The 24,565-nt window shown below is 38.6% G+C and overlaps 2 protein-coding genes across 2 annotated transcripts in view; one reads left to right on the top strand and one right to left on the bottom strand.

The window, feature by feature from the left end:
* The window catches only part of upk1a (uroplakin 1a), a 702,734-nt gene that overhangs the window by 208,706 nt on the left and 469,463 nt on the right, over nt 1-24,565 (top strand). The window lies entirely within an intron of this gene.
* The window catches only part of LOC127656497 (zinc finger protein ZFPM2-like), a 207,344-nt gene that overhangs the window by 79,803 nt on the left and 102,976 nt on the right, over nt 1-24,565 (bottom strand). The window contains exon 4 of the mRNA XM_052144871.1: nt 15,549-15,673. Within this exon, the coding sequence (XP_052000831.1) occupies nt 15,549-15,673 (125 nt within the window). The remainder of the gene's footprint in view (nt 1-15,548; nt 15,674-24,565) is intronic.

The following is a 24,565-nucleotide window of genomic DNA, read 5'->3' as shown; positions in this document are numbered from 1 at the left end:
AACTTTAACTCCGAGTACTTCCAACTTAAAATGATCAAGTAGAAAATGTGTGGAATACCCATAAGCCATTGCACTTGAATAAATTATGTATGTTTGGTCAAAACAAGGGAACCTATGTAGAAAAATTATAATTGTTATTTAAAATGGTAAATGGTCTGTACTTGTATAGCGCCTTTTTAACCTTAGCGGTATTCAAAACGCTTTACACTGCGTCTCATTCACCCATTCACACACCAATGATGGCAGAGCTGCCATGCAAGGCGCTAGCCTGCCATTGGGAGCAACTTGGGATTCAGTGTCTTGCCCAAGGACACTTCGGCAAGTGGAGTCATGTGGGCCAGGAATCAAACCGCCAACCCTGCGATTAGTGGACAACCCGCTCTACCACCTGAGCCACACCCACCTATAAAATAAAAATAAAAATGTATATAGTTTTAATTCCTATGACTATTGCTGTTGATTTGTTGTATCTGGTTGATAGCAGTTACAATATATAGTTTAATATGCACATTGAGTTTTGCAGTAATTGTTGATATTTTATGCCAAAAATAATTAATAAATATAATAAAATTAAAAAGTCTCTGTAATCACACCTACAAGAATCTGTTCTATGAAAATAAGGAATGATAGTCTTTTGGTATCAGCCTGCTGAGGGCAGTAGGGCCTAAGACATATGGTAAAAGTTGCATTTATTTTTTCCAAAGAGTGCTAAAAGAATTGTGAATGGAATCGTTAAAGAGCAGGAATCGTCAAGAGGAATCTGGAATCATTAAATTCCTTTTGATTCCCATCCCTAAATCCCTGACTACATTTCTACTACAGTTATCCAGCGAAGAGCTGTGAGAGGTTTTTCAATCAATATTGTTGTATAATTAATATTAAGCTATAGTAAACAGTGAAGCGATAATAAAACAGGCCTATTAAGCTGCATTTACACTGGAAGCCTAACGCATAGATCCGATATTATGTAGCATCACTGATTGTCTGTCCTTGCTGTTTACATTCAGATAAAACCTCATCAAGATGGCTATTTGGACCAAATGTTAATGCGTGTATCCACATTAGTACACATTTGTGCGTTGAAATGCATGCAGTCACCTGTCAGTCAGACAGCACTTGGGAACTGAATTGAGTTGGTACTCTAGACTGGTTTTGCTACATTATTTTGCATTAAAGTTCTTGTACATTTTTGAAATCCCTACCTTAATATACAGTACATCAATATGTTCAGTAGAAAGCAACCGCCGCTGTGTAGATGCAACAAGAGCGTGCCAAAATTAGACTGAAATTACAGAGAATGAAAACAGCCACACAACCTGAACAAATTCAACCAGACTTGAAAGCAAACAAAGGTACAGTGTTAGATTCCCCGGTTTGTGTGAAGTTCAATGCACTTTGTGCACAACTCACATGCATATTATTGAAGAGGACACGGCAACGCTGAATTCATAAGAGGGTTGCTTTGCATTGTAATAATGTCTAGAAGGCAGAGGAACATGCCCTGCTCTTGTGCTTGTGAAATGGCATGCCTTCTTCATAGATCTGCCTATTTCAATGTAAATTTCCACTTTGAATCCAATTGCTGTCTTCTTTGATCTTTGCATGCAACTTGCGGTCAACTCCTACAGCAAGAAGCAGCTATTGGGGCAAATAACAAGGTGTTCTCTGTACATCCTGTACACCTGTACAGATATCTACATGCCTGGAGGCTCGGGAGGCAGGTGGCATCTGCCGGGCAACCAAACGCAATTTGGCAGGCAACATGAAAAAAGGCAAATGTGCACCACCAGTGACAGCCACACTAAACTGTGTAGATTCTTCTCTTTGTTTGAAGCATTCTGTGCAGAAAATAACCAATACATGATCAGATATGGAATAACTTCCGAAAATCTGAAACAATCAAAGTGAATTTACACGAATATACTGTTTAAATTCAAAATGGACCATATTAAAGGTGGGGTATGTGATTTTCTTTTTTGACCATTTTTTCAAAATAACTTGAAATCCTATTCCTAACCCACTTACTGGCTGTAAATTAGAAGCACTGAAATGAAAATTAAGCAATTTAATCATCTGTGGAACGGGCAGGACTCGAAAAACTCCAGCCAATCATTTTCAAGACCATCTAGAATCATTGGACAGAAAATGTGTCAATCAAACGGTCGTACCATGCCCCCTCCCCCACCACCCTGGCTGGCGTGTCCCGTTCAGTGCACATACTCAAAGCTCGTGACCCAGTAACAGGAAGCGATTGTATTTATGTATGGAGAATAGAGCTTTTATAGTGCTAGTGGGGTTGTTCCACATTTCTATGAATCCTGTTTTGAATAGAAGACTGCTGTACAGACGCCAGGGCTGGCGATGTTCTTTTTTTTTACAGTTATGAGAAAATCAGCTCTACACCTTTCAAGAGTGGTATGCGACCCCCTCCTCCTGCTGTGTCAACAATTTGCTCTGAAAAATTGTCTGACAGGTGAATGCACTGTTTGACTAGTGAGTCTAGAACACTGCTAGAACACTGCGCATCTGAGTTTTCGCTCGTGCATGATTGCGCGTCCATGTTTTTCGAATGGGTGGAGTCAGGGCCAGCGTTGGAGGAGAGAAGGTAGGACCTTAGAGTTGTGTATTTTCAAAATCTGCCGGCCGTTTTGCAAATCACATACCCCACCTTTAACATTTTTAAAAGGATAGTTCCCCCAAAATTTGATGTACAGTAGTATGTACAGGCTTAGTCACCATTCACTTCCATTCCATTGTTTTCCATACAATTCCATACTCCAATTTCTTGTTCAATATCATGTTTCACTCAGCATTAAAGTACAACATGATTTGCGTTTTAGAAAAAGGGCCTCCGCTAACCTATCCAAGAGCCCAGTGATATTGAGCCATAGGTAAATAAATACGGGTGAACTCAACCCCCCAAATGCATTAGCCAGTCTTATCAGACTACTGCTAAAGGAAGGGTTTGTAGGGCTGTGTATGCTCTTTGTTACCCAATTAGTTTACTGACGACCCCTTGGACTAATTTTCCTGTTTTGACAAGTTCAAACACCCTCGTCTAATGTGCTAGACCACCAGGCCAGACAGCCAGACGCTGTCCAGACTCCAACAGCCTCTATCAAGCATTTCTATCTCACAAAAGGCTTCTGAGATAGCGCACCAGATGACCGTGGCAATAAAATCTGCAGTTTTCACACTGAATACTTTCATTTGGTGCTGCTCCTCCATCTGGATTCATTTGATGAGCATTTGTGTTTGAAATCAGTGACAAAAGAGAAGGCGAGATGATATGTGGACCATCAGTTATGGTCTCTTGCCTTGGAGGAAGTGAGCTTGATGATTCTAGGGTTTTAGTCATAGGGCGATGTAGCTCAGAGGAATAGGGAAGACCCATATTTTGACTTTTTTTAGTTTGTAGAAAACAAAAGGAGATGTTAGACAGGATGTTAGCCTAAGTCACGTTTCACTTTCATTGTATGGAAGATCCTAAGTGAAATAACCTCGTATAGCTTCCTGCAGCCTCTTTTTCAACAAATTTGGAGATCACAGAATCATGAATTTTAAGGGCTCATCAAGGACCTCCTATGTGAGAGAATAAAGAATCCCCAGATTTTGGGTTACAAGTATCACATTGAAAAATAAAATTCACAAAGCTCTAAACGAGACTGCGTATCACACATTTATTCACTTGAAAAACAATTTCAGATTCGGTTGCCAAGATTCATTGCACACTTCAAAATATGTGCATGTACGTGAAAGGACAGCCAATGTCTCCTCGATTTTACCACCAATTAACCATCTCCGCTTCGCACATTGGAACGTTTAATTCCAACAGGGGAATCGAGATTGCAAGTGAAAACTATTGTGGATTATCTCGGCTACTTTTCATGGAAGTTGTTTCACAGTCCTACAAGTGGATTCTTAACAGTGACAGATGGCAAAGCAGCTGGCATCGCTCAAACTCCTCTCCTTTGTGCTAGTTTCCCCCCCTTGGTCTTTGCCGTGGATTCTGCCGTGGCGTATTCCAACACCTTTGGCAAAGACGCGGTGCAAACCGAGGGAGACAACACTGTAGACAAACTTATGTTGTTTCTTGCTAATTCAGATCTAATTGAGGTTATGCAAAATATCAAACTTTAGAGCGCTTCAGACTTGTTGTTTCAGTAAAAACATTGCTTCCCACACCAAAACAACTTCATACCAATAAGCCACTCGAGGCTGCAATTTATTGTAATTTTACCACAGTTAAGGAGGTTTAAGATTAACATGATTAAGATTGAACTTTATTGACATTGTGCAGAGTACAGGTACAGAGCCAATGAAATGCAGTTGTTTTCACATATCCAAACTAAGCTGGGGTCAGAGTGCAAGGTCAGCCATAAAACAGTGCCTCTGGAGCAGATAGGGTCAAGGGCCTTGCACAAGGGCCCAACAGTGGTATCTTGACAGTGCTAGGGCTTGAACCCCCGACCTTTAGGTCAGTAACCCAGAGCCTTAACCGCTGAGCCACCACTGGCCCTTTTAGCTGCTCTGCTTCACATTGTCCCCAAAACACCCCATGCCATAATGAAATACTAAAATTACTTGTGGCTTTATCTTAAATACTGCCTTTAAAATACTCAAGGTGCGTTCGCTCAAATAAATATAAAATATCCAGTTTGTTACACCAACTGAAAGGAAATAGCTCTTGTCAAACAACATCTATGTGGATGTATCATTCACAAACTTGACACCATGAATTGTGACATACTGTTTAACGGTGTGTTCGCCCTGATTGTGCTAAACTATATAGCCATCACTTCAGTCACAATGCAGCGGCCGCTTATCGCTTGCCTTCCCTATCTGTTTGCCTGTTTGGGACATGCCGTGAAGAAGAGGAGAAGGGGGAAGTGTCAGGTTCACTTGTAGATCAAGTCGAGCATGTATTATCTCAGCTCTAGTCATCTGTGGCCTTGGGAGCTGCTTGCGCTGTGAGGAGGTAACACACACACACACACACACTGTTTCCTGTCGTAGAGATGAAGATGGGCGTGAGGTGCCCTCAGAGAGAGAGAGAGAGAGAGAGAGAGAGTGTAGAGAGAGAGAGAATAAATCTCAAATGCCCCTCCGCCATGAGGTCGTGACCTCAGGACCTTGTATCCCTTCAGGCAGTACTAGTCTGGCTGTGAATTACAATAACTTCATTAAAGCAATAGTTCACCCAGAAATAAAAACTCACCTTTTTGTTGTGGGATAGTTTTGTAAACATGTAAACATGTGCTAGACTGATGTTTTTGATGTCTTCCTGTTTGTTACGTGAATGACTTCAACTTGAAACGACATTCGCAACCCAATTTAAAATGTTTTAATTATTAATTATATTTAATTATATAAAGTTTCTATATTATTAATATATATTGCAAAATTTCATCCTAAATAGTCTCTTAGACTTTTTCATCTTGAAGTTTTTAAAAAAATTTGATACAAGTTAATGCTGAAATTCAAAATATCATGACAACTAAAAAAGCCTCCTTTTGTTATTATCAGTGAAAAGTACAAAACCCTCAATACAGGACCTCACTGAAACCCTGTGTCCGATTCATATCTAATCCATAGTATTTAGAAGGCTTTCACCTGGATTGATTCATTCCATTGTCTGTTTCCTATTTCTTTTGCCATTGAAAAAACACATTTCCACATTCATTCATTCACTGTTTTTTCCTTGATAATTTTAAAACACACACAGCTATTGAGGACGTCAAAAAGAACACGTCACCTTTGGCTCCGTATTTTACACTTCATTCATATGCCTTTATTAAATGGCGACTTGAATGCAAGAAATTGCTTTATGTTGGATTCTATCAAAATAAATATGATTTCGAGCGCTTCAGGGAGACAGGGAATTTAAGGAAGAAAATAAATAAATCTTCAAACAAACAAGGAAAGAAAGAAAGAGAGAATGAGAGAAAGAAAGAAAGAATGAATGAATGAGAGAGTAATAGAAAAAAGAAAATAGAAAGGAAAGAAGGGTGAAAAAGGAAATTAGAAGTGAAAGAAACAAAAGATAAAAAAGAAAAACAGAGCAAGAAAGAAGAGAATGAAAGAGTGAAAGAGTGAAAGAAAGAAAGAAAGAAAGAGAAAGAAAGAAAGAAAAGAAAGAAAGAAAGAAAGAAAGAGGAGCTTTCTGAAGGAATTTACAGGCATCGACTGAGTGACTCATTTTCTGGAAATATATATTTCTTTGGTTTGTGATGGTCGGTACACCTAAATTACTGACAATAAATCATAATTTATCTCAGAACTGAACAGTTGATAGGTTAATGAAAATGCACACAGTTAATATCTCCCTTAATATTTACATATATGCAAGGCATACAGATAAATGATAGTGATAACAGAAAAAAGAACTACATTATTTTACATTATAATCATAATGTAATTTATAGCTCTACCAAACACCATGGATCTCATCCATGGTGGCACTTTTAAAAATTTTAAAAATAACTAATTATGCTATAACATTAGGCATTATTATTAAGCATAACATCTTATCCTCATCTTAAAACTCAATTACAAATTACAAAAAAATCAATATATAAAATATTTTGTGAATTTGTGGTACATTAGGAGTCTTGGGAAATCTTACTGTAATTATTACTTCAAACCGGGTAGACAGTCCAGTGTTTTCATGGCTACTAGCATTTTTTCTGCAACTCTTTTCTCCCATCATCTTTAATGTGAGTATATAGGAGTATAGAGCTGCAGAGTGTCCATGCAGTGACATGGTCAGAGACATAGTATATTTAATTAACATTTTATGTCACAGTATGTACTGTAAATGATAAAGGACGCTCTTCTCAGGCAGTAAAACCGTATGTTCACTGAAAAAATTATCATAACTTAAAAATGTAGAATTGAGATAACTCAATTATCGAATTTTCTGTTAGCTGATCAAAAAAAAACTGTCCTTATTAAGTTGACACAACTTAAAATTATAAGGCAGCATTGACACATACTTTAAGCTGAAACAACTTTTTACATTGTTCTTTATGGGTGCATGCAAGTAGTATTGAAAGATTTCAGACATACTTCACCCAAGGATGTGGGCATTGACCCATGACCAGATTATTTTACGTAATAACAACCACAAAAATAACTGACTGGTTTTGTTAAACAAGCACCATTTAAGCACAAGGAATACTTTCTTGGTATATACACTGGTGGCCAAAGGTTTGGAATAATTGGGAAGGAAATTGGCACTTTAATTCACCAAAGTGGCATTCAACTGATCACAAAGTATAGTCAGGACATTACTGATGTAAAAAAACAGCACCGTCACTATTTGAAATCAATTCTAGACAGGCCCCATTTCCAGCAGCCATCACTCCAACACCTTATCCTTGAGTAATCACGCTAAATTGCTAATTTGGTACTAGAAAATCACTTGCCATTATATCAAACACCGTTGAAAGCTATTTGGTTCGTTAAATTTACATTTTACATTTATTCATTTGGCAGACACTTTTATCTAAAGTGACTTACAAAAGAGGAATGAAGCTTAACATTGTCTTTGTGTTTGAGTTGCCACTGTATGCAATAGACTGGCATGTCTTAAAGGGGACCTATTATGCAAAATTCACTTTTACACAGTGTTTGAACATAACTGTGTGTTGGCAGTGTGTGTGTACACAACCACTCTATAATGATAAAAATCCACCCAGTCCTTTTTTTTTAAATCCTCATTAATCATAAGCACTGTCTCAGAACAAGCCGTTCACAGATTCTGTACAAAGTGACATCACTTTGTACAGGCCCTGCCCACAACTGTTGACGGACACTGCCGACTGACATGTTGGTTTGTGTGTGTTGATTCATTATAGTGCATAGCAAATGTTGTAACAGTATTTGTGTGTGTGTTGCTCATCCATCGTTGCAAAACTGCTGAAAAAACTCTACAACAAATAAATACATTTATCAAATAACCATTCAGAAACGTCCTGGTGATTCTCAAAGATTGTTACTTTTGACGGTGTCTCTCCCTCATCAGTGTCTCCGGTTGAAACATACAGGGCTGAACGCCACTATTTTCATTGTCAGTCATATTGCTTATGATGTCTAGTTATCCGAAGCAGAGATGTCAAAACTCCGCCATATTCTGCATACGGGGCGGCATACAGCTCATTTGCATTTAAAGACACAAAAAACAGCTAGTTTTTATTCCCATCCAAAAATTGGCATTTTCAACATGGTATAATAAATTATTTGCAGGGAATTTTGAGCTAAAACTTCAAAGATGCATTCTGAGGACACCAAAGGTTTAAATTACATCTTGTGAAAAGGGGCATAATAGGTGCCCTTTAAGGTCAATATTAGAAAAAAGAAATTAAAAAATGAAACGGCTTTCTCTAGAAGCTCGTAAGCCAATCATTGTTTTGAGGAATGAAGGCTATACAATGCTTGAAATTGCCAAAAAACTGAAGATTTCATACAAAGGTGTACACTATAGTCTTCAAAGACAAAGGACAACTGGCTCTAACAAGGACAGAAAGAGATGTGGAAGGCCAGATGTACAACTAAACAAATAAACATCAGAGTCTCTAGTTTGAGAAATAGACACCTCACTTGTCCTCAGCTGACAGCTTCATTGAATTCTACCCACTCAACACCAGTTTCATGTACAACAGTAAAGAGAAGACACAGGGGCGCAGGCCTTATGGGAAGAATTGCAAAGAAAAGGCCACTTTTGAAACAGAAAAAGAAAAGGTTATAGTGGGCAAAGTAACAAAGACATTGGACAATAGATAATTGGAAAAGAGTGTTATGGATCTTAACCCCATTGTTTTTTTTTTGGGAATCAGCTAGACTCTAAGGTGCGTGAGAAGTGCCTGACAAGACGCGCGGGGTAAAATGTCACCTGAATATCTGGACAAACATGCCAAGAATGGAATGCATATGATCCTAGTTACCCCATTGATTATTGCACCAAAATATTTACTTTTCTTTTTTATGTAGTTCGTTTTTAAGGGGGGCTCCCAAAGAGCTCGGTCACAATTCAAACACTGCCTGGAAACAACCACAAGCATTATTGTGGTGAGTTTTACACAGACAAGAACCACTCTAGATTCAACTTCAGCCAGACGATTATCATTTATGCTGCCAGACACGACGCTGGTCTCACAACTGTTTAGTTCCCAGCGAAGTAATAGATGCATGCAATCACAAATTGGTTCCCCGCCTAAACTTTGGGCCCATTATTTCATTAGATAAAGCTACATACTGCGTGCCAAAATAATTTTTGTCCAACAAGGAATTTAAATCCTGTTAAAGCTCACAACTAGGCAACGTTACAAACAGTAGAGATGTTCTCTCCGATAAATATAGCTTTTTATGTGAATAAGTCTGTATCTATGCAATGTGCCAAATATACAGATGAGAGTTTGACTTGCTTATGAGAAAATAAACCTCGCTAGCATATATAATTAGATGTAAGTGTAAATAATTGGTTATGCATGTGCCAGCATGAGAATGATGTTTGTCTGTGTGTGTTTGTGTGTGTGTGTGTGTGTGTGTGTGTGTGTGTGTGTGTGTGTGTGTGTGTGTGTGTGTGTGTGTGTTTGTGCTCCACTCTCAGGTCCCACATATTCCTCTTTCTAGCCATGTTGAATCCTCTTTCCTTATCAGAGCAGCACAGGCTGCATCAAGCTCTCCTTGCTATGACAGAGGCTACAACAATAGGCATGCGATACTGCTGCTTAGTGCTGCGTTTCGGAGGGGAAACCTGCCACGGGCACAGATTAACAACACACAGACACACACACATTCACTCTCTCTCTTCCAAATACACACACACACATCCCCACACTTGCCACAAAATAGATTGCAGACTCCAAAACAAAACATTTTTTCAAAAGGCCCGGCTCTTGATTAATGAAGTAATGACAAGAAGAAAAATATAATTTCAGCATGGAAAAAAAAAAAATCACATCGCCACTTGTTCAAGTTTAGGATGAAAACAATAAACCTTTAAGCGGAAGAGTAAAAAAAGAGGAGTTATGATGAATGATAGCTGGAATTACTCCTGCGAAACACTGGTTTGCTGCTAAATTACAGCATATAATCTTCAGAGAAGCACAGTGCATCATAAAAGTGGGCGGTCAGATTCTCTGATTGGTGGGTCTTTTCTCTTCAGGATCATGGGTATTGTAGTTCTTCAAGAGGAAGTCCACTATTAACCTCTTCAACTATGGCCCATTTTTGGGCTGCCGCCTGCAGCTTTTCACACTAAAAAGTCTCCAAAAATCTTGTTTTTGTTGTTGTCCTAAATTTGTAAGCATGTAACTCTGGTTCTGTTCACCCCTTCTCCCTCCAAATTGTCTTATTTTATTCCACTAGATGGTAGCAAGTACTAGTCCTCTATCACCTTCCATCATAAAATGCAGAGGTGGCGTTCTAACACATTTTTGCACTTGCAGATTTGCTCAACCATATATCAACCACCCCCATTGTTTCATCAAATATCTCGGCCAATGAGTGGACTAGAAGCTCAGTCTGCATCTAGGTGTAATTAGAAAGCTGAGATCCTTCCCTTTGCGATGATGTATAACATTGTATCATCAATGGTCAATAACATATATTTACGATGATTTGTTTAGCATGCTTTTCCTGCTGGACCACATATATTGTTCTGGATGTCTAAGATATAACATTGGATTATTCACAGAAGCAAGCTCACAGACATGTAAAAAATGGCTCTTGTTTTGGATAACTGACTAAGGTAAAAGTAGATTGAACGTTTTTAGCTATTTGGGGCTTACAGCAGCAGTGATCAGTGCGTACAAGAGACATTTTTATTTGATGTCTTACAAATATCATATTTCGCTTCATGATTCTTTTGAAAAGCTTTTAAACTGTGGTATTAGGGCAACTAAATTAACTATATAGTCACATTCCTGAGAATGAAAGCTTCCATTTGAAATACTGTATGATTTGTCTATGTTTTGTCTGCTATTTTAAAGACTTTTACATTCATATTAATATTTCTACCACATGGCCTCTAGGTGACGCTGATTTGTGATGCTAATGTTTTCAGGCCTTATTTGGTTATTTTATGTAACATAAATGCAGACGTGATGGTTATCTATGTAAAGGTCTGATTCTTAGCTTTCAAACGATACCCCATATGCCTGACTTACATATTCGGAGATTTCAACGTTTTATGCGTACGTTTTTTTCACTACATAGTGCCCCCTTTTGGACCCGCCGGCGGGTCTGCAGAGTTATAGAGGTTTTTTAAATTAAGCTGAATTAACGCAGACCGATTGCTTCAACAGAAGCTTATACCATCATTAACAACTTCTGAGCTTATGGTAGTCTGTTTAAAAGGTTTACAAATGGGATTTTTACTTCTGGAACCAGACTGTTGCACTCTATTGCATATCATTTCTGCAGCCACGTCAGCTCAAGCAGAAAACACAAAAACACATCCACCAGCCCTGTTCATATGCACTAAAGAGCATTTAACTGGTGGTTTATGCTCAGTGTTGTCATATTAAAACCTCCCCAGAGAAGAACTGACCACCATTCAATGGCCACCGTCACCATTCACTTTAATTGTATGGAGAGAAAAAAATGCAATGAAAGTGAATGGTTGCTGAGGCTAACATTCTGTGCACCATCTTATATAAAAGTTAAATGTTGCTGAGCAATTATCTATTACTAGTCCTCACATATGATCTGTGTTTGAGTTTTAACTGTGTGGCTTAACAACAGGAGTAGAGGGAAAAAGATCCTGCCCACCCGTTTATCACAGCCTATTAACAAAGCTCATTAATTAGTGGAATGTTCATTCATTAGAACATTGAACGAAAAGCCATCCTTAACAAACAGCCATCTTGAAAGAGGCCCCAATATCTGTAGTTCATTATTAGCTTGTTTCCAAATCAATTATTAACACTTAAACTGGACACTGGCAGTGAGAGAGACAGAAAGCGCCATGGGCCGCTGTCAGGGTTGCATCCAGGCCCGGTAATTACTGTGATGAAGACACCTGTTACTCAATAGCTTCGACCCAGACTGGCTGCCCGGCCCCCAGATGGCAGACATTTATGTCTGAGTGTCATTATTAATTTGTGTTAATTTGGTGGGGGTGGATGGGCACGTCGTTCACCTGCGCAGGGGCTGCTGGGTAATTGGGATTTAATGGCCTGACTGATCAGCAGGAGAACAAGAGAGCAACAACAGTTCGGTCGACTATCATTCAGACACAGAGAGGAAATGCTCTGTGGACACAGCAGTTCAAACATCCATCTGAAACTGGTCATCTGGTCACATTTAAAAGTACGTCTCTGTTAAGGCAGCTTGTCTCGGAAGAGTTCGGTCATTCCAAAGCTCCACATAATGAGCAAACCCAGAGGAAAAGTACTGGGTATCATATTTTATTTAACTTCAATCATTTCAACACCTAATTTTTTTAATCCTAATGAAAAACAAACCAAAAAAAAACAGCTTAAAACGGACTAAAGTTATATGTTGGTCTTAACTGGTTCAAGATGGTTCAGATGGTTACCCAGCCTGGCCATACTGGTCTTCAGCAGGTCTCACAGCCTAGAAAAACTGGTCTTCGGCTGGTCTAGGCTGGGCTGGAAGACCAGCAAACCACCTTAGCCTGCCCTGCAATAAAAGAAACCATCTTAAACCAGCCTGAGTTGTTTATTGTTTTAGTTTTTAAGTCTCAGTTGATTTAATCAGGTTAAGCTGGCCTCCCAGCCTGGCCAAGCAGGTATTTAGCTGGTTTAGCTGGTCAGCAGCTGGTCTACAAGCCTGATGAGCTGCCAAAGCCAAAAACCTCTCTAAAACCAGATAAGACTATACCAGCCTAGCCAGCATGGCCAGAGTGGGAGACTGATTAATCACACTAAGCTGACCTGCAAAAAAACTGAAACTATCTTAAACCACCCAAAGCTGGTTTGTTGGTCAACTCTGCTAAAAAAAACATAAACCAGCTGAACCAGTAAACCACCTTGGGCTGGTTTTAGCTGGGGTTTTTATCCAGCTGGATATAAAAATGAGGTGATGTTGGTCTCCCTACCTGACCAGCTGACTAGGGCACAAACCCCCTATAAAACCAGCAGAACAAACCAGCCTAACCGGCATAGCCATGATGGAAGACCAACTAACCACCTTAGACTGCCCTACAAAAGAGATAACTAGACTGAGCTGGTTTGAAAAATTGTGGTGTAGCTGGTCTCCAAACCTGACTAGCTGACCAGGACACAAAAAACCTGTAAATCCAGCTATAATAATAAAAAAAAAAAAAAAACTTAAACCAGCTAAGACCATCAAACTACCTTGGGCTTGTTTTAGATGCAGGGTTGAAAAAGGAGGTCTAACTGTTCTCCAAGCTTGGCCGAGCTAGTGTTTAGCTGTTTTATCTGGTTTATCCAGCTGATCTTTCAACCCGACCAGCTGACAAGGTCCCAAAACCCCTCTTTAAAACCAGAAAGACAGACCAGTCTAACCAGCTTGGCCATCTAAACGGCTTAAAACAGCCTAACCTGTTAAGATGGTGTAGTTGGTCTCCCAGCCTGGTCAATACAATCTTCAGGTAGTCTAGAAGCTGAACAGAGTACAGCACAAACAGACAAGCTTGGCCAGGATGAGAGATAAGCTAGTCGACTTTGGTCGCCCTGCTGAAACCCCAGCTTAAAACACCTTAAGTTGGTTTGTTGGTCTTAGCTGGTCTTCCATCTTCACCAGATGACAAGTGCCCCAAACCACTTTAAAAACCAGCAAAACAGACCAGCCTAAGCAGCTTTGCCATTCTGGCAGACTGGACAACCACTTTAGTCTGGTTAAAGCTTTTTAAATGTTTATTTTTTGTTTGTATGGAATTATTTATGACCTGGAGTACAAAATACAAATTCAATTATAATATAGCTCTGTCTTCAAGATAAATGTGTCCACTTTAATTCTAAAGATGATTCACTGTTCAAACAGCTTGTCAATAAATCTCATAGTGAGAGATGACTCGCTGAGTCGTGAATCATTTGGGTGAATCTTTTAAATGGAACAGAAGTGGACGGTGTCCAGACTGGGAGTTTCATGTGTAAACACATACAAAACACAAACACAGCAGAGCATGGCATCGTAAACTCTCAGATGCACCTGATGTCCATTGACTTCTCCAGTACATCAGATGTGCGATTCACCCTCTGCACTGATAAGACCTCATCATGTGACCCTATCTCTGCCCTGCAGATGCAAAGATCTCCTGCCATGCATCTCTCTCTCTCTCTCTCTCTCTCTCTCTCTCTCTCTCTCTCTCTCTCTCTCTAACTTTCTCTCTTTTTAAATACTCTGGCCCATTTACACCTGGTATTAACATCAGTCTCAGGTGATCCGATCTCAGGTGGTCTTGCTGGAAACAAAGGTCCATCCAGGGGTGTAATCAGGGTCCTAAATGTTTTGTGATCTGATCACAATTGCGAATGCATCCTGATGCCTTTCAGACAACAACTTAATTGTTTCAAACACACTATTATGTGTGCACTTTCTAGGGGCAGTACATGGGTTAAAAACAGCTTCGAAACATAAGGGGAAAAAATGGTTTAATAAAGTTATAAGTAATGTGTTAAAGTAATCCCCTAGAATGGGCCCCCAAGTCCAAACTCCTCGTGGAATTTTCCTTACGTTTCTTAACAGGATAAATATGAAATTCGTTACAATCTTTAATAAGTGTTGCTTAATTAATCCACATTCAAAATGGAATGATAAATCCTAAAGGATTCCTCTCTCTGCCTGTGTAGTTAGGTCAACACTCTTTCCTTTTTTTACTCACCTTTAAGCCATCCCAGATGTGTACAGTATGACTTTCTTTCTCCAGCAGCACCGAAATGAAGATTTTTATAAGCACATTTCAAGGGAATGGTGCCAGCTGTTTGATGGTCCAAAAGTCATATTTAGGCAGCATAAAAATAATCCACTCCTTCAATGAATGTCTTTTGAAGCAAATCGATAGGTTAGTGTAAAAACTTCATTTCAGTTCTGCTGAAGAAGGAAAGACATACACATCTGGGATGGCTTAAAGGAGAATCAATCATGAGAGAATTTTAATTTTTTGGTGCACAGGTGACGAGCATCCATGGAAAAACACAAGCTATTCCCCATTCATTTTCTTCATAGGCATTTAAAAATATATATTTATAAATATTTATCAGCCTTGACCCAAACCAGCTCTATTATTAATTAACGACATTAAAAAATTTGAAGCAAATAATTTTCAAAAATCGAAAAAAGCGTTTGGTAACTTGGAACTTCTCTGATTGGTGGATCTCACTTAGGGATCGCAGTTCCGGTGGGAGATCTGGAACAAGAGGAATTTTACGAAACACAACTAGCAGATTGAACTCTTTAATAACGAATTAATCAAGCCCACCGCCAGGGGGGGAGTTCCGTTCAGACGTGATAATCCCGGAAGTTAGGACACCCATGAGCAGAAACATGAATCGGTGCTTGTGTTTGAGTGAACTATTTCTATAAGCCACATCAAAAATAAACTTGTGTTAACGTACCTGAGCACTTCCATCGGTGTTTAGTTCAATTTTCCCCTCAAAAGGCCCCCACGTGGTTCCAAAAGGAAGCTGCTGGCGGCTGTGAATCCGTCGTTCACCGTCTTTGTTGAACAGGTCCAGCTCACCTATGTGATAGGACAAGAAAGGCAGAAAGTCTTGTTTCACAAAATAAATGCTGTAAAACTATTATAAATATATAGAGCATAGATTCAACAATAGCCTCAACATTAAAGATAGACCGATATTTTGGTTTTACGATTAATCAGTGGCAATAGTTGCCTTTTGGAACAATTGGTTATCAGCAAAAATCTATGCCGATAGTTTATTTTTAATTATTCCTCTGTGGCCAGCACAGGTGGAGTCGACAGTTAAATGGCTTGGTTCTACAGTATAACAGCAGCTTTTGGAAGTGAAATAAAAACAATCACACCTCATGGGGATTTGATGTATCTAAATATTTCGTCATTGACAATATTCATCCATATGTTTATCCTCACTTCAATGCATATTTTGTTATTGGGATTAGATGATCAATTGTTATAAAATAAAAGGGCATGCAAAGAAAAATGTGACTGTATGGAAACATGCCCCATCAGCACATATATTGTCTCCAACTTCATATCTTGTGAATAATAATAAAACCTTACTGCTCAAAAAAGGGTTGATTTGGTTAATACTTAATATAGATCATTGTAACGGGCCAAGCCTTATCATTTCAAAATAAGAGTTTCAGGTGTGTTTCAGGCATGATCATAGTTAAAAGTCCCCAGGGGCGGAGCCAGGAGTTTTTCAAAAGGGTGGCCAGGCAGGGGCAAGCGATCAGTCTGTGGTGGCACAGAAATGTTCGGGCAGCATATTTATATCGTCAGACTTTGGAGGCGGGGCTGGAATACAATGAAAACTAGGATGGAGAGGTTTGGTGACATTGGTGTGCACACATGTTAAGTTTGTACATTTGTACAGAGATGATTTCACCTCTAAAGAAATAAATTGTGCCAAAAAATGACTAAAAGAGCAATTGCCAGTGGGGTGGCCAATGGGGTGGCCAGGCTTTAGTCCATGGTGGCCACGGCCACCCCTGGCCACCCCCTAGCTCCGCCACTGAAAGTCCCACATTATGCACCAAATTTTTCTAGTAATTCTTGGGATTTTGGTTGAATAACAAACTGCATCTGGGATATTATCTATGTCTGTGCCCATCATAGTAAGAATATAATATATATATATATAACTAGCATTAACAAAGATGAATAAATTCTGTTAAAAATATGTGGGAATTATGTTGTGACTAAACAAAATCCAAAAAAATCAAAACCGTGTTGTATTTTATTTTTTTATACATTTTTATTTTATAATTAAATAAATTAATATGGTGGCACAATTATATTTTTGTCTACAAAACTAATTTCAAACATTTAAGCATATGCCTTCAGATCAAAAGTTTTTTTTAATTATGAGAAATATTTCAGTCAAGTGTTTCAGAACTTTTGACCGGTAGTGTATATGCACTTAAAATCACCTTGAAACCAGTTGGTTCATAGCAATTGCAAAAACGGCTCAGAAAAGTGCAGATAGTTTTGAGATATATGCAATACAATTCACTACATTTTTATTGTGGTTTAAGTTTCCAAATACTTTTAGGACCACTCTATATCAGATATTATTAAAATGGCTCATCCAATCAGATTTCAGAACTATCCGTTTAAAATAATTTGAGCAAAATAAAGCATGCCCCTGCCTCTTTAAGTAAATGTAGAAATTCATACAGACTCCAGCACCTGTTCTCATAGCTGATAGAAATCAGATGGACTGCATCAAACTGCTGTGATGCTAACTCCTCTTGAAAGAACATTCTTCCCTCTGTGATAAAACCTCACGGAGATGTTACAGGCAGCGTGCAGGGCTCTATTTCTGTTTTTCCAGGAAGGGTCTGAGGCCTCTTGTTAGCGTTGTACTAAGCTTGGAGTTAATTAACCGTGTCACGGGATAGCACAGCTATCCCTGCAAGTTTCCAGAGCACCACTATCTAATCAGCTAGATTTTGTGAGCTTATTTTAGGACTGTGATTAATCAAACAGTTATTATAATAGACCTTATAATAGAATATAAATGCCTGGTCATGACTCCCGTCCTGGATGGGTCGGGGGGCTCTTGTCATAAGGATCCCGAGTGCAGACTTCCGCCTAGTTTTAGATGCTGAGAGGTTTTTGGGGACCTGTGACTGAAGAAGATTTATCCCTCAGAGCTTGAGTGCTAACTGCTTTATCTTCTTGTGAGCATCCTGTTTGACTATGTCATAGCACTCATAACAACTCTAGAGCTTTTTACCAAGAGACAGGGATTGAAAATCCAATAATCCAATAATAATCAAATAACCAAAAATAACCAATAATTAGCATTATTTATGGATGCATTTTCCCTGTAATATAAATTTTTTGATTTGGGCATATGGTTAATAACATTTGCATACTACTGGAGTCGCAAGTTCGAATCCAGGGCATGCTGAGTGACTCCAGTCAGACTTCCTAAGCAACCACTTGGCCCGGATGCTAGGTTGGATAGAGTCAAGTTGGGGTAACATCCTCATGGTCGCTATGATGTGGTTCTCTCTCTGGGTCGGGCGCGTGGTGAGTTTTCTCCACGGCATCCGCGCACAATAGCGTGAAGCCTCCACACGCACTACGTCTCCGCGGTAACGCGCTCAACAAGCCACGTGATAAGATGCGCGGATTGACTGTCTCTGATGCGGAAGCAACTGAGATTCGTTCTCCGAGTCATTATGCCACCACTATGACTTGGAGCGCAATGGGAATTGGGCATTCCAAATTGGGGAGAAAAAGGGGGGAAAAAACAACATTTGCATACCTATGACTGCGTTACATCATTTATAACAAAAACACAACTCACTTCTGGTGCCACTCTGTGGTAATTTCAGAAAGTGCAGACCAATTTCAGCAACAGATCTTTTGACCTACTATTGCCAAATTCATAATGAGTTCAGTCTGCTTACTGTATATGGCCTAAATAGGCAGCTGCCTTCAAAGGGGCTGCTCTTACAGGATGCATTCTAGCATTGAAAAATAGCTAGATGCAATGCAACATAACAGATTGCAAATACATCGAGACGCATTTTTAAATGTCCAACTTCTTTTAACGTTAAACGGGGCTCAACAAAACGGCACCCATGGCGTGAGATGCTGAAGAAGCTATGCACCGAAAAGGTCAATGATGTCTGTCTAGTGCGCGTTTATATGGATTGACAAAAGAGTATTTTTCTCAGTACACATACCTCAGAAGCTTATTTTATCATTGCAGTCTAAGAAACAATTGAGATATATTAGAGATATAAGTTATAATATTTCTTTTCTATAGGTTTGACTACAGTAAGACAACGGCATTCAAACATAAAGGTGTTTCAGTAGCACAACATGTTTTGTGACCTGTGGTAAATATAAACTGGTTTGTAGATGATCTTCCGCGTGCTCTTTGTTGGCTGAAAGCACTACAGCATAGATTAAACTTTAAAATGACCTATTCGACTGTGTTTTTCACTGCAGATATCAGCTTGTATCTGTAACATGCTAACACGGCAGCCTGCTTGTATGGAAATTCCCCAGAGACTAAATAAATATCGCTGTACCTCAATTCCCAGTCATTTGCTAAATATCACAACAAAGTATTACAGGGTCTTTGGTTAGAGCAAACTACATCAGTACCACTTACAAAAAAGGTACTATGGTATTATCATGGATTTTTGGAAAGGTAATACTAGGGGTTTTTGGACAGGTGTTGAAGGAATGTTCTGGGAACTCTGTGAAAAATCACAGTTACGAGGGGAATCCATAGACAGTAAAACAAACATCTTTAAAACTATTTAAACATTTAACATGTAATCATGATTTTTATTGTGATTAAAATTAGGGATTTACCAGCATTACTGCATTTACCAGATTACAGGGTTTAACGCCGTAACTTCGTCATGAAAACAAAATTGTAATATTGGATATAATGTTACGCAGAAAGCTAGTGGGCAATTTTATCACACTAAAATCATGTGCACACTTATGTTTACAAATTTTAACTTTAAAACAGTGACTATTTTAATGTTTATGAACATTCAATTATAAGTGCCTTAGTAAATACATTTTATTCTAATAAGCAAATAAATTTTTTGTGACAAACAACATTATGCCAGATATGATGTTGACTGAGCTTAACTTGTATTGAACACAGAAAATTCATTTAGGGAAATTACCATATATTTTTTGGACAGGTGTTATAATGCCATGGTTGTTAAAAGTAGCTATAGTTCCTATAGTATAGTTTTCTTAACATGCTAATAAATGTTTCAATTTCACAAAATGTCAGTAATTTTACAGTATGGTGCATTTTGCGGCAACATACTCTATTACCTAATGCATGCAAAAGTAAAGAATGCTCAAAGGAGCACTTTGAGCACTCTGATAAAATTGCCTTACTTCCTGGTGCCAGTTGGTGGTGCTTTGACTGTGGCCCATAATAGCCGCATAAATTTAATCAGCCCCATTACCAAACATACAGCTGAATTTTCCTCAAAATTATAGAATGCACACAGAAGATATAAGGAACTTCCTGGTTCACGTTTGTGCCCTTAATGTATTGCATCAACATGGCATCACTGTTCAATTTATAAAAAAATCTGTTCATTTTAGCATCTTCAATGTCTTGGAGTAATATTGCCTAAGTTTGGTGACAGTCACATGAATCCCCTAGGAGTATTCATAAGTTCAGGGCATGCAATTAATTAATAAAATACACATTCAATTCAAAATGGCCGATTTCCTGTTAGGTCGAGCTAATGACTAAATGAGAACAATATATGTGGCAAGTTTGGTGACTGTAGATGAAATTGATCCCTCCACTTTTATCAAAAGGCGGTGCTACAGAGCTCCCCAGCCACGCCCGTGTGTTAATTTTTGCCCAGGCCTAATGGCCGACAACTCTGATGTTTGTGAAAAATATCATGAAAATTCAAGTATGTCAAGTACCTCCAAAATGTGTGAATATACATAAAAAAGAATAATGACATTTAATGTGCTGCCACGGCAACAGTATTTAAGATATCAAGAATCCCTTCAGAATTTTAAATCTGCCCTGTCTTGGCATTATTATAATTTTTTTTAAGCAATTCAGGTAAACATAAGGATATTTCAAAGTCTGTTAAAAGGGCAACACTTTCGCCAGTTGGTGGCGCAACAGCTGTGACCCACAATAGCCACATCAATGTGATCAGCCTGCAAGACCATACATTTGGCTCAATTTTGATGTAAATCACACAATGCACGCAGAAGATATGAGATATATCAAAAATATGTTTGCATTTTAGCATAAACAACATCTTGGCATGATGTTGCCCACATTTGGTACCTGTAACATGAAATCCCTGAGGGGAGTATTTCAAATTCCAGAGCATGCATTTTTCAAACAATCCAAAATGGGCTTCCTGTTGGGTGGAGCTTATGACTGTCAGCGCGAAAGTTGTTTGGCTTGATGAGATCTATCAAGATCACAAACAAAGTTTGGTGATGGTAGCTCAAAAGGGATGTGCTAGAGCCCCAAGGACATACCATCTTCTAGGTGGTGCTACAGAGAACCCCCCTCCCCCAAAGGTAAAACTTTTCATGCATGTTAAGTACCTCAAAAGTACAGAAAAGAAGAAGTAGAATCCTTAGAACAACAATAGGGTCTCTGCATTTTCAGTGCTTGGGCCCTAAAAATAATAATCCTTTGAAGAACAACAGGGCCTCTGCACTTTCAGTGCTTGGGCCCTAATAATAATCTTTAGACGAATAATAGGGCCTCTTTCGGCCAATCACAATGTTAAAACATGGCAGAGGCTATTTGCACAAGTGTAAATAGCAACAAAAATCATCTTCCTTGCACTAAGTGCAAATAGTGTTAGATGCTATTTGTACCTTGGTGAGTATAGTGGCAAATACTGTTTGTGCCTCTGATGAAATATTAACATACAGTACAGTGGCATCGCTACAGTGTGCTTTTTGTGTTTATTTATAGTCCAACAGACACCCTACACCACCCCCTGCCCCTAAACCTAACCCTAACCTACCCTTACAGAAATTAACCATGGTTTTATTACAGTAACCACAGTATCACCATGATATTTTGTAGTAAAATCATAGCAACATAGTAAAATCATGGTTAACTTTACCTGGATCAAACCTTTCTCTCCACTCCCCAACCATCACCCTAACCAAATCAATCTGCCCTTAGCTATAACTACCTTTGTTTGAGGGTGGGCCAAAGTAGCCTTTTAGATGGGCATTATGCAAATGTTTTACATGATGTAGATACTTTATGGAACAAATGGCTGGACTACAATCCAGCTGTTTCTTGTAGATCTTGAGCAGTGTTGTCTGTGGGAGAAAATAACTCCCTTTTGCATGGACTTTGTGCTTTGTAACTTTGCAGACCTTTTACATGCACAAAGAGCTGTTACACACTTAAGGAAAGGTAAAATCCCAAAAAGCATAATAGGCCCTGTTTAAAATATTTTGGTTATCAGTATCCACTTCAAATGAATCTAATAAATTCAATCCTAAATGCAACAAACAACCCATTTACCAAACTCTACTGTTAGAAATTTGAAGAGCTAACCCTTATCAAATACCATGGTGATCATTCATTACCACTGTACATATCAAAGTGCCATGGTATTACCATCTGATTCCATAACTGTACCATGGTACCCACACAGTACTTTTCAATAGACGAATGAAACATAGCTAGTGCAATATGTTTCAAAATTACATTGATATAAATTAAAATAATTATTACTGTTATTTTCTGTAACCCATGATCATGCTAATACCTTCATTCTGTGTTATGGAGCTCAGCAGAGATAGTGGGAGAATTTGGGGGACAGGGGGTCTCTCTGAAGCCTGTCATATTCCTGCCAGCCTGTTGGAAGGTGGGAAACCTCATTAAAGGAAAATAATTAAGCATTGAAGCACAGCTGGTCCACATCACAGGCAGGCTAAAGCTATGCTAACCCACCACCGCTTGATGTTCCCTGTTCCCACTCTGATAAGACCTTGTGGGCTTTCGCCATGATCGTGCAAGTTTCTTTTTAGCTCTGCTTGACACTTTCACAGAAATCTTCCAAGCATCTCTGACTGTGGCAGAGTGAAAACATTTTTTTTTGGAGAGGTATGTTGGAGAGTGTACTCCGATCAGCCACAACATTAAAACCACCTGCCTAATATTGTGTAGGTTCCCCTCGTGCCACCAAAATAGCATCAACCTGCATCTCAGCATTGCATTCTGAGATGATATTCTTCTCAATACAACTGTACAGAGCGGTTAGTGTTACTGTACACTTGGTCAGCTCAAACCAGTCTGGCCATTCTGCGTTGACCTCTCTCATCAACAAGGCATTTCCATTCACAGAACTGCCGCTCACTGGATGTTCTTTGTTTTTGGCATCATTCTGAGTAAATTCTAGAGATTGTTGTGCTTGTAAATCCCAGGAGATCAGCAGTTACAGAAATACTCAAACCAGCCTGTCTGGCACTAACAATCATCCATGCGATTATCAAATCAGCCACTCGTGTGGCAGCAGTGCAGTTCATAAAATCACTGAAAATAAATTTCACTCAAGTCTGCTAGTCTTCCTGATAGAAATTCTATTCTATTCTATTTGCAAAATAAATGTTTGGGAGTCTAAAATGTTTATTTCCTATTGACACACTAAAGCTGAAAATATAAATAACTAACTTAAGACAAATGTTTTTGTGAAGCATCTTATGTGCCTAAGACTCTTGCACAGTACTATATATACATATATGCAAATAAAAGAGGTGAATGAAGAGGAATCTTTATTTGTTTTCTGAGGGTGTTTTATGCTAATCTTTCAGATCAATTTGAGGAGTGCCTATTGTTTGTATGTTCCACATTTTATCATAAGTGTGTCATGCTGTGTGGGACCCGCACTGGTCTTGGTCTTGGTCTTGACTTGGTCTCAAACCCTCAAAGTCTTGGTCTTGTCTCAGTCTTAATACACTCTGGTCTTGGTCTTAACTATACTGGAGGGTGGACGTGCATGAAGAATGAGGATATACTGCCTACATAGGCAGCATCCAATCTGAAATGGAACATCATAAGTGAATGATTTGGAACATGCTACATAGGCAGCAACTCTCTGCGTTAAAAAATAGTGCTAATTTTGTGAAATGCACAGAAAACTTAGCTCACAGCTAATTTCAATAGAGTTTGGTGTTGGCATGTTGCTGAAGTAATTTGTAAATTACCTAATAAACATATCTATATAGAAAACTGATATATAGCATTTATCAACATATTACAAATTATAGTTTATATAATTTGGCATATAGACTCTCTGAGCACTTTATTAGGAACACCTGTACACCTACTTAATCATGTGATTATCCAATCAGCCAATCATGTGGCAGCAGTGCAATGCATAAAATCAAGCAGATATGGGTCAGGAGCTTGTGTTAATGTTCACATCAACCATTAAGAATGGGGAAAAAAATTTGATCATGAGGCGGATGGGCTACAAAAGCAGAAAACCAATTCGGGGCACTTTATTAGCACCATAGTGTTCCTGTAACTGAAGATACATGTTACAATTTTGGAAAATATAGCGTATGTCATATACATGAAACAGATATTTTTGAAAAATATGTGGCTTGCTGTATATGGTTAAGTTTGTGACTTTTTATATCAGTGAAAACCATTCATAAATTGCATATTATAACCATGCATGAATATGCACATTATATAGTTGTGCTTTACATTCAGTATTTACATATCAGATTTCTGTATGGATGAAAATAAATATCTAAAATATTGAATAAAACAGTCCATTTATAATTAGATTGAAGTGACTATTTTTTTGCTACTCATCAGTATGACTGGATTATGTTTATAACTGACCTTTCTCAGGCTTCATCCACAATCTTGGATGATTTTTTTTTTTACTGAATTATGGGATGCAT

The sequence above is a fragment of the Xyrauchen texanus genome, chromosome 15 (genome assembly GCF_025860055.1).
Source record: "Xyrauchen texanus isolate HMW12.3.18 chromosome 15, RBS_HiC_50CHRs, whole genome shotgun sequence".
Lineage (NCBI taxonomy): Eukaryota > Metazoa > Chordata > Actinopteri > Cypriniformes > Catostomidae > Xyrauchen > Xyrauchen texanus.
This window is presented reverse-complemented; position numbering and strand designations above follow the sequence as displayed.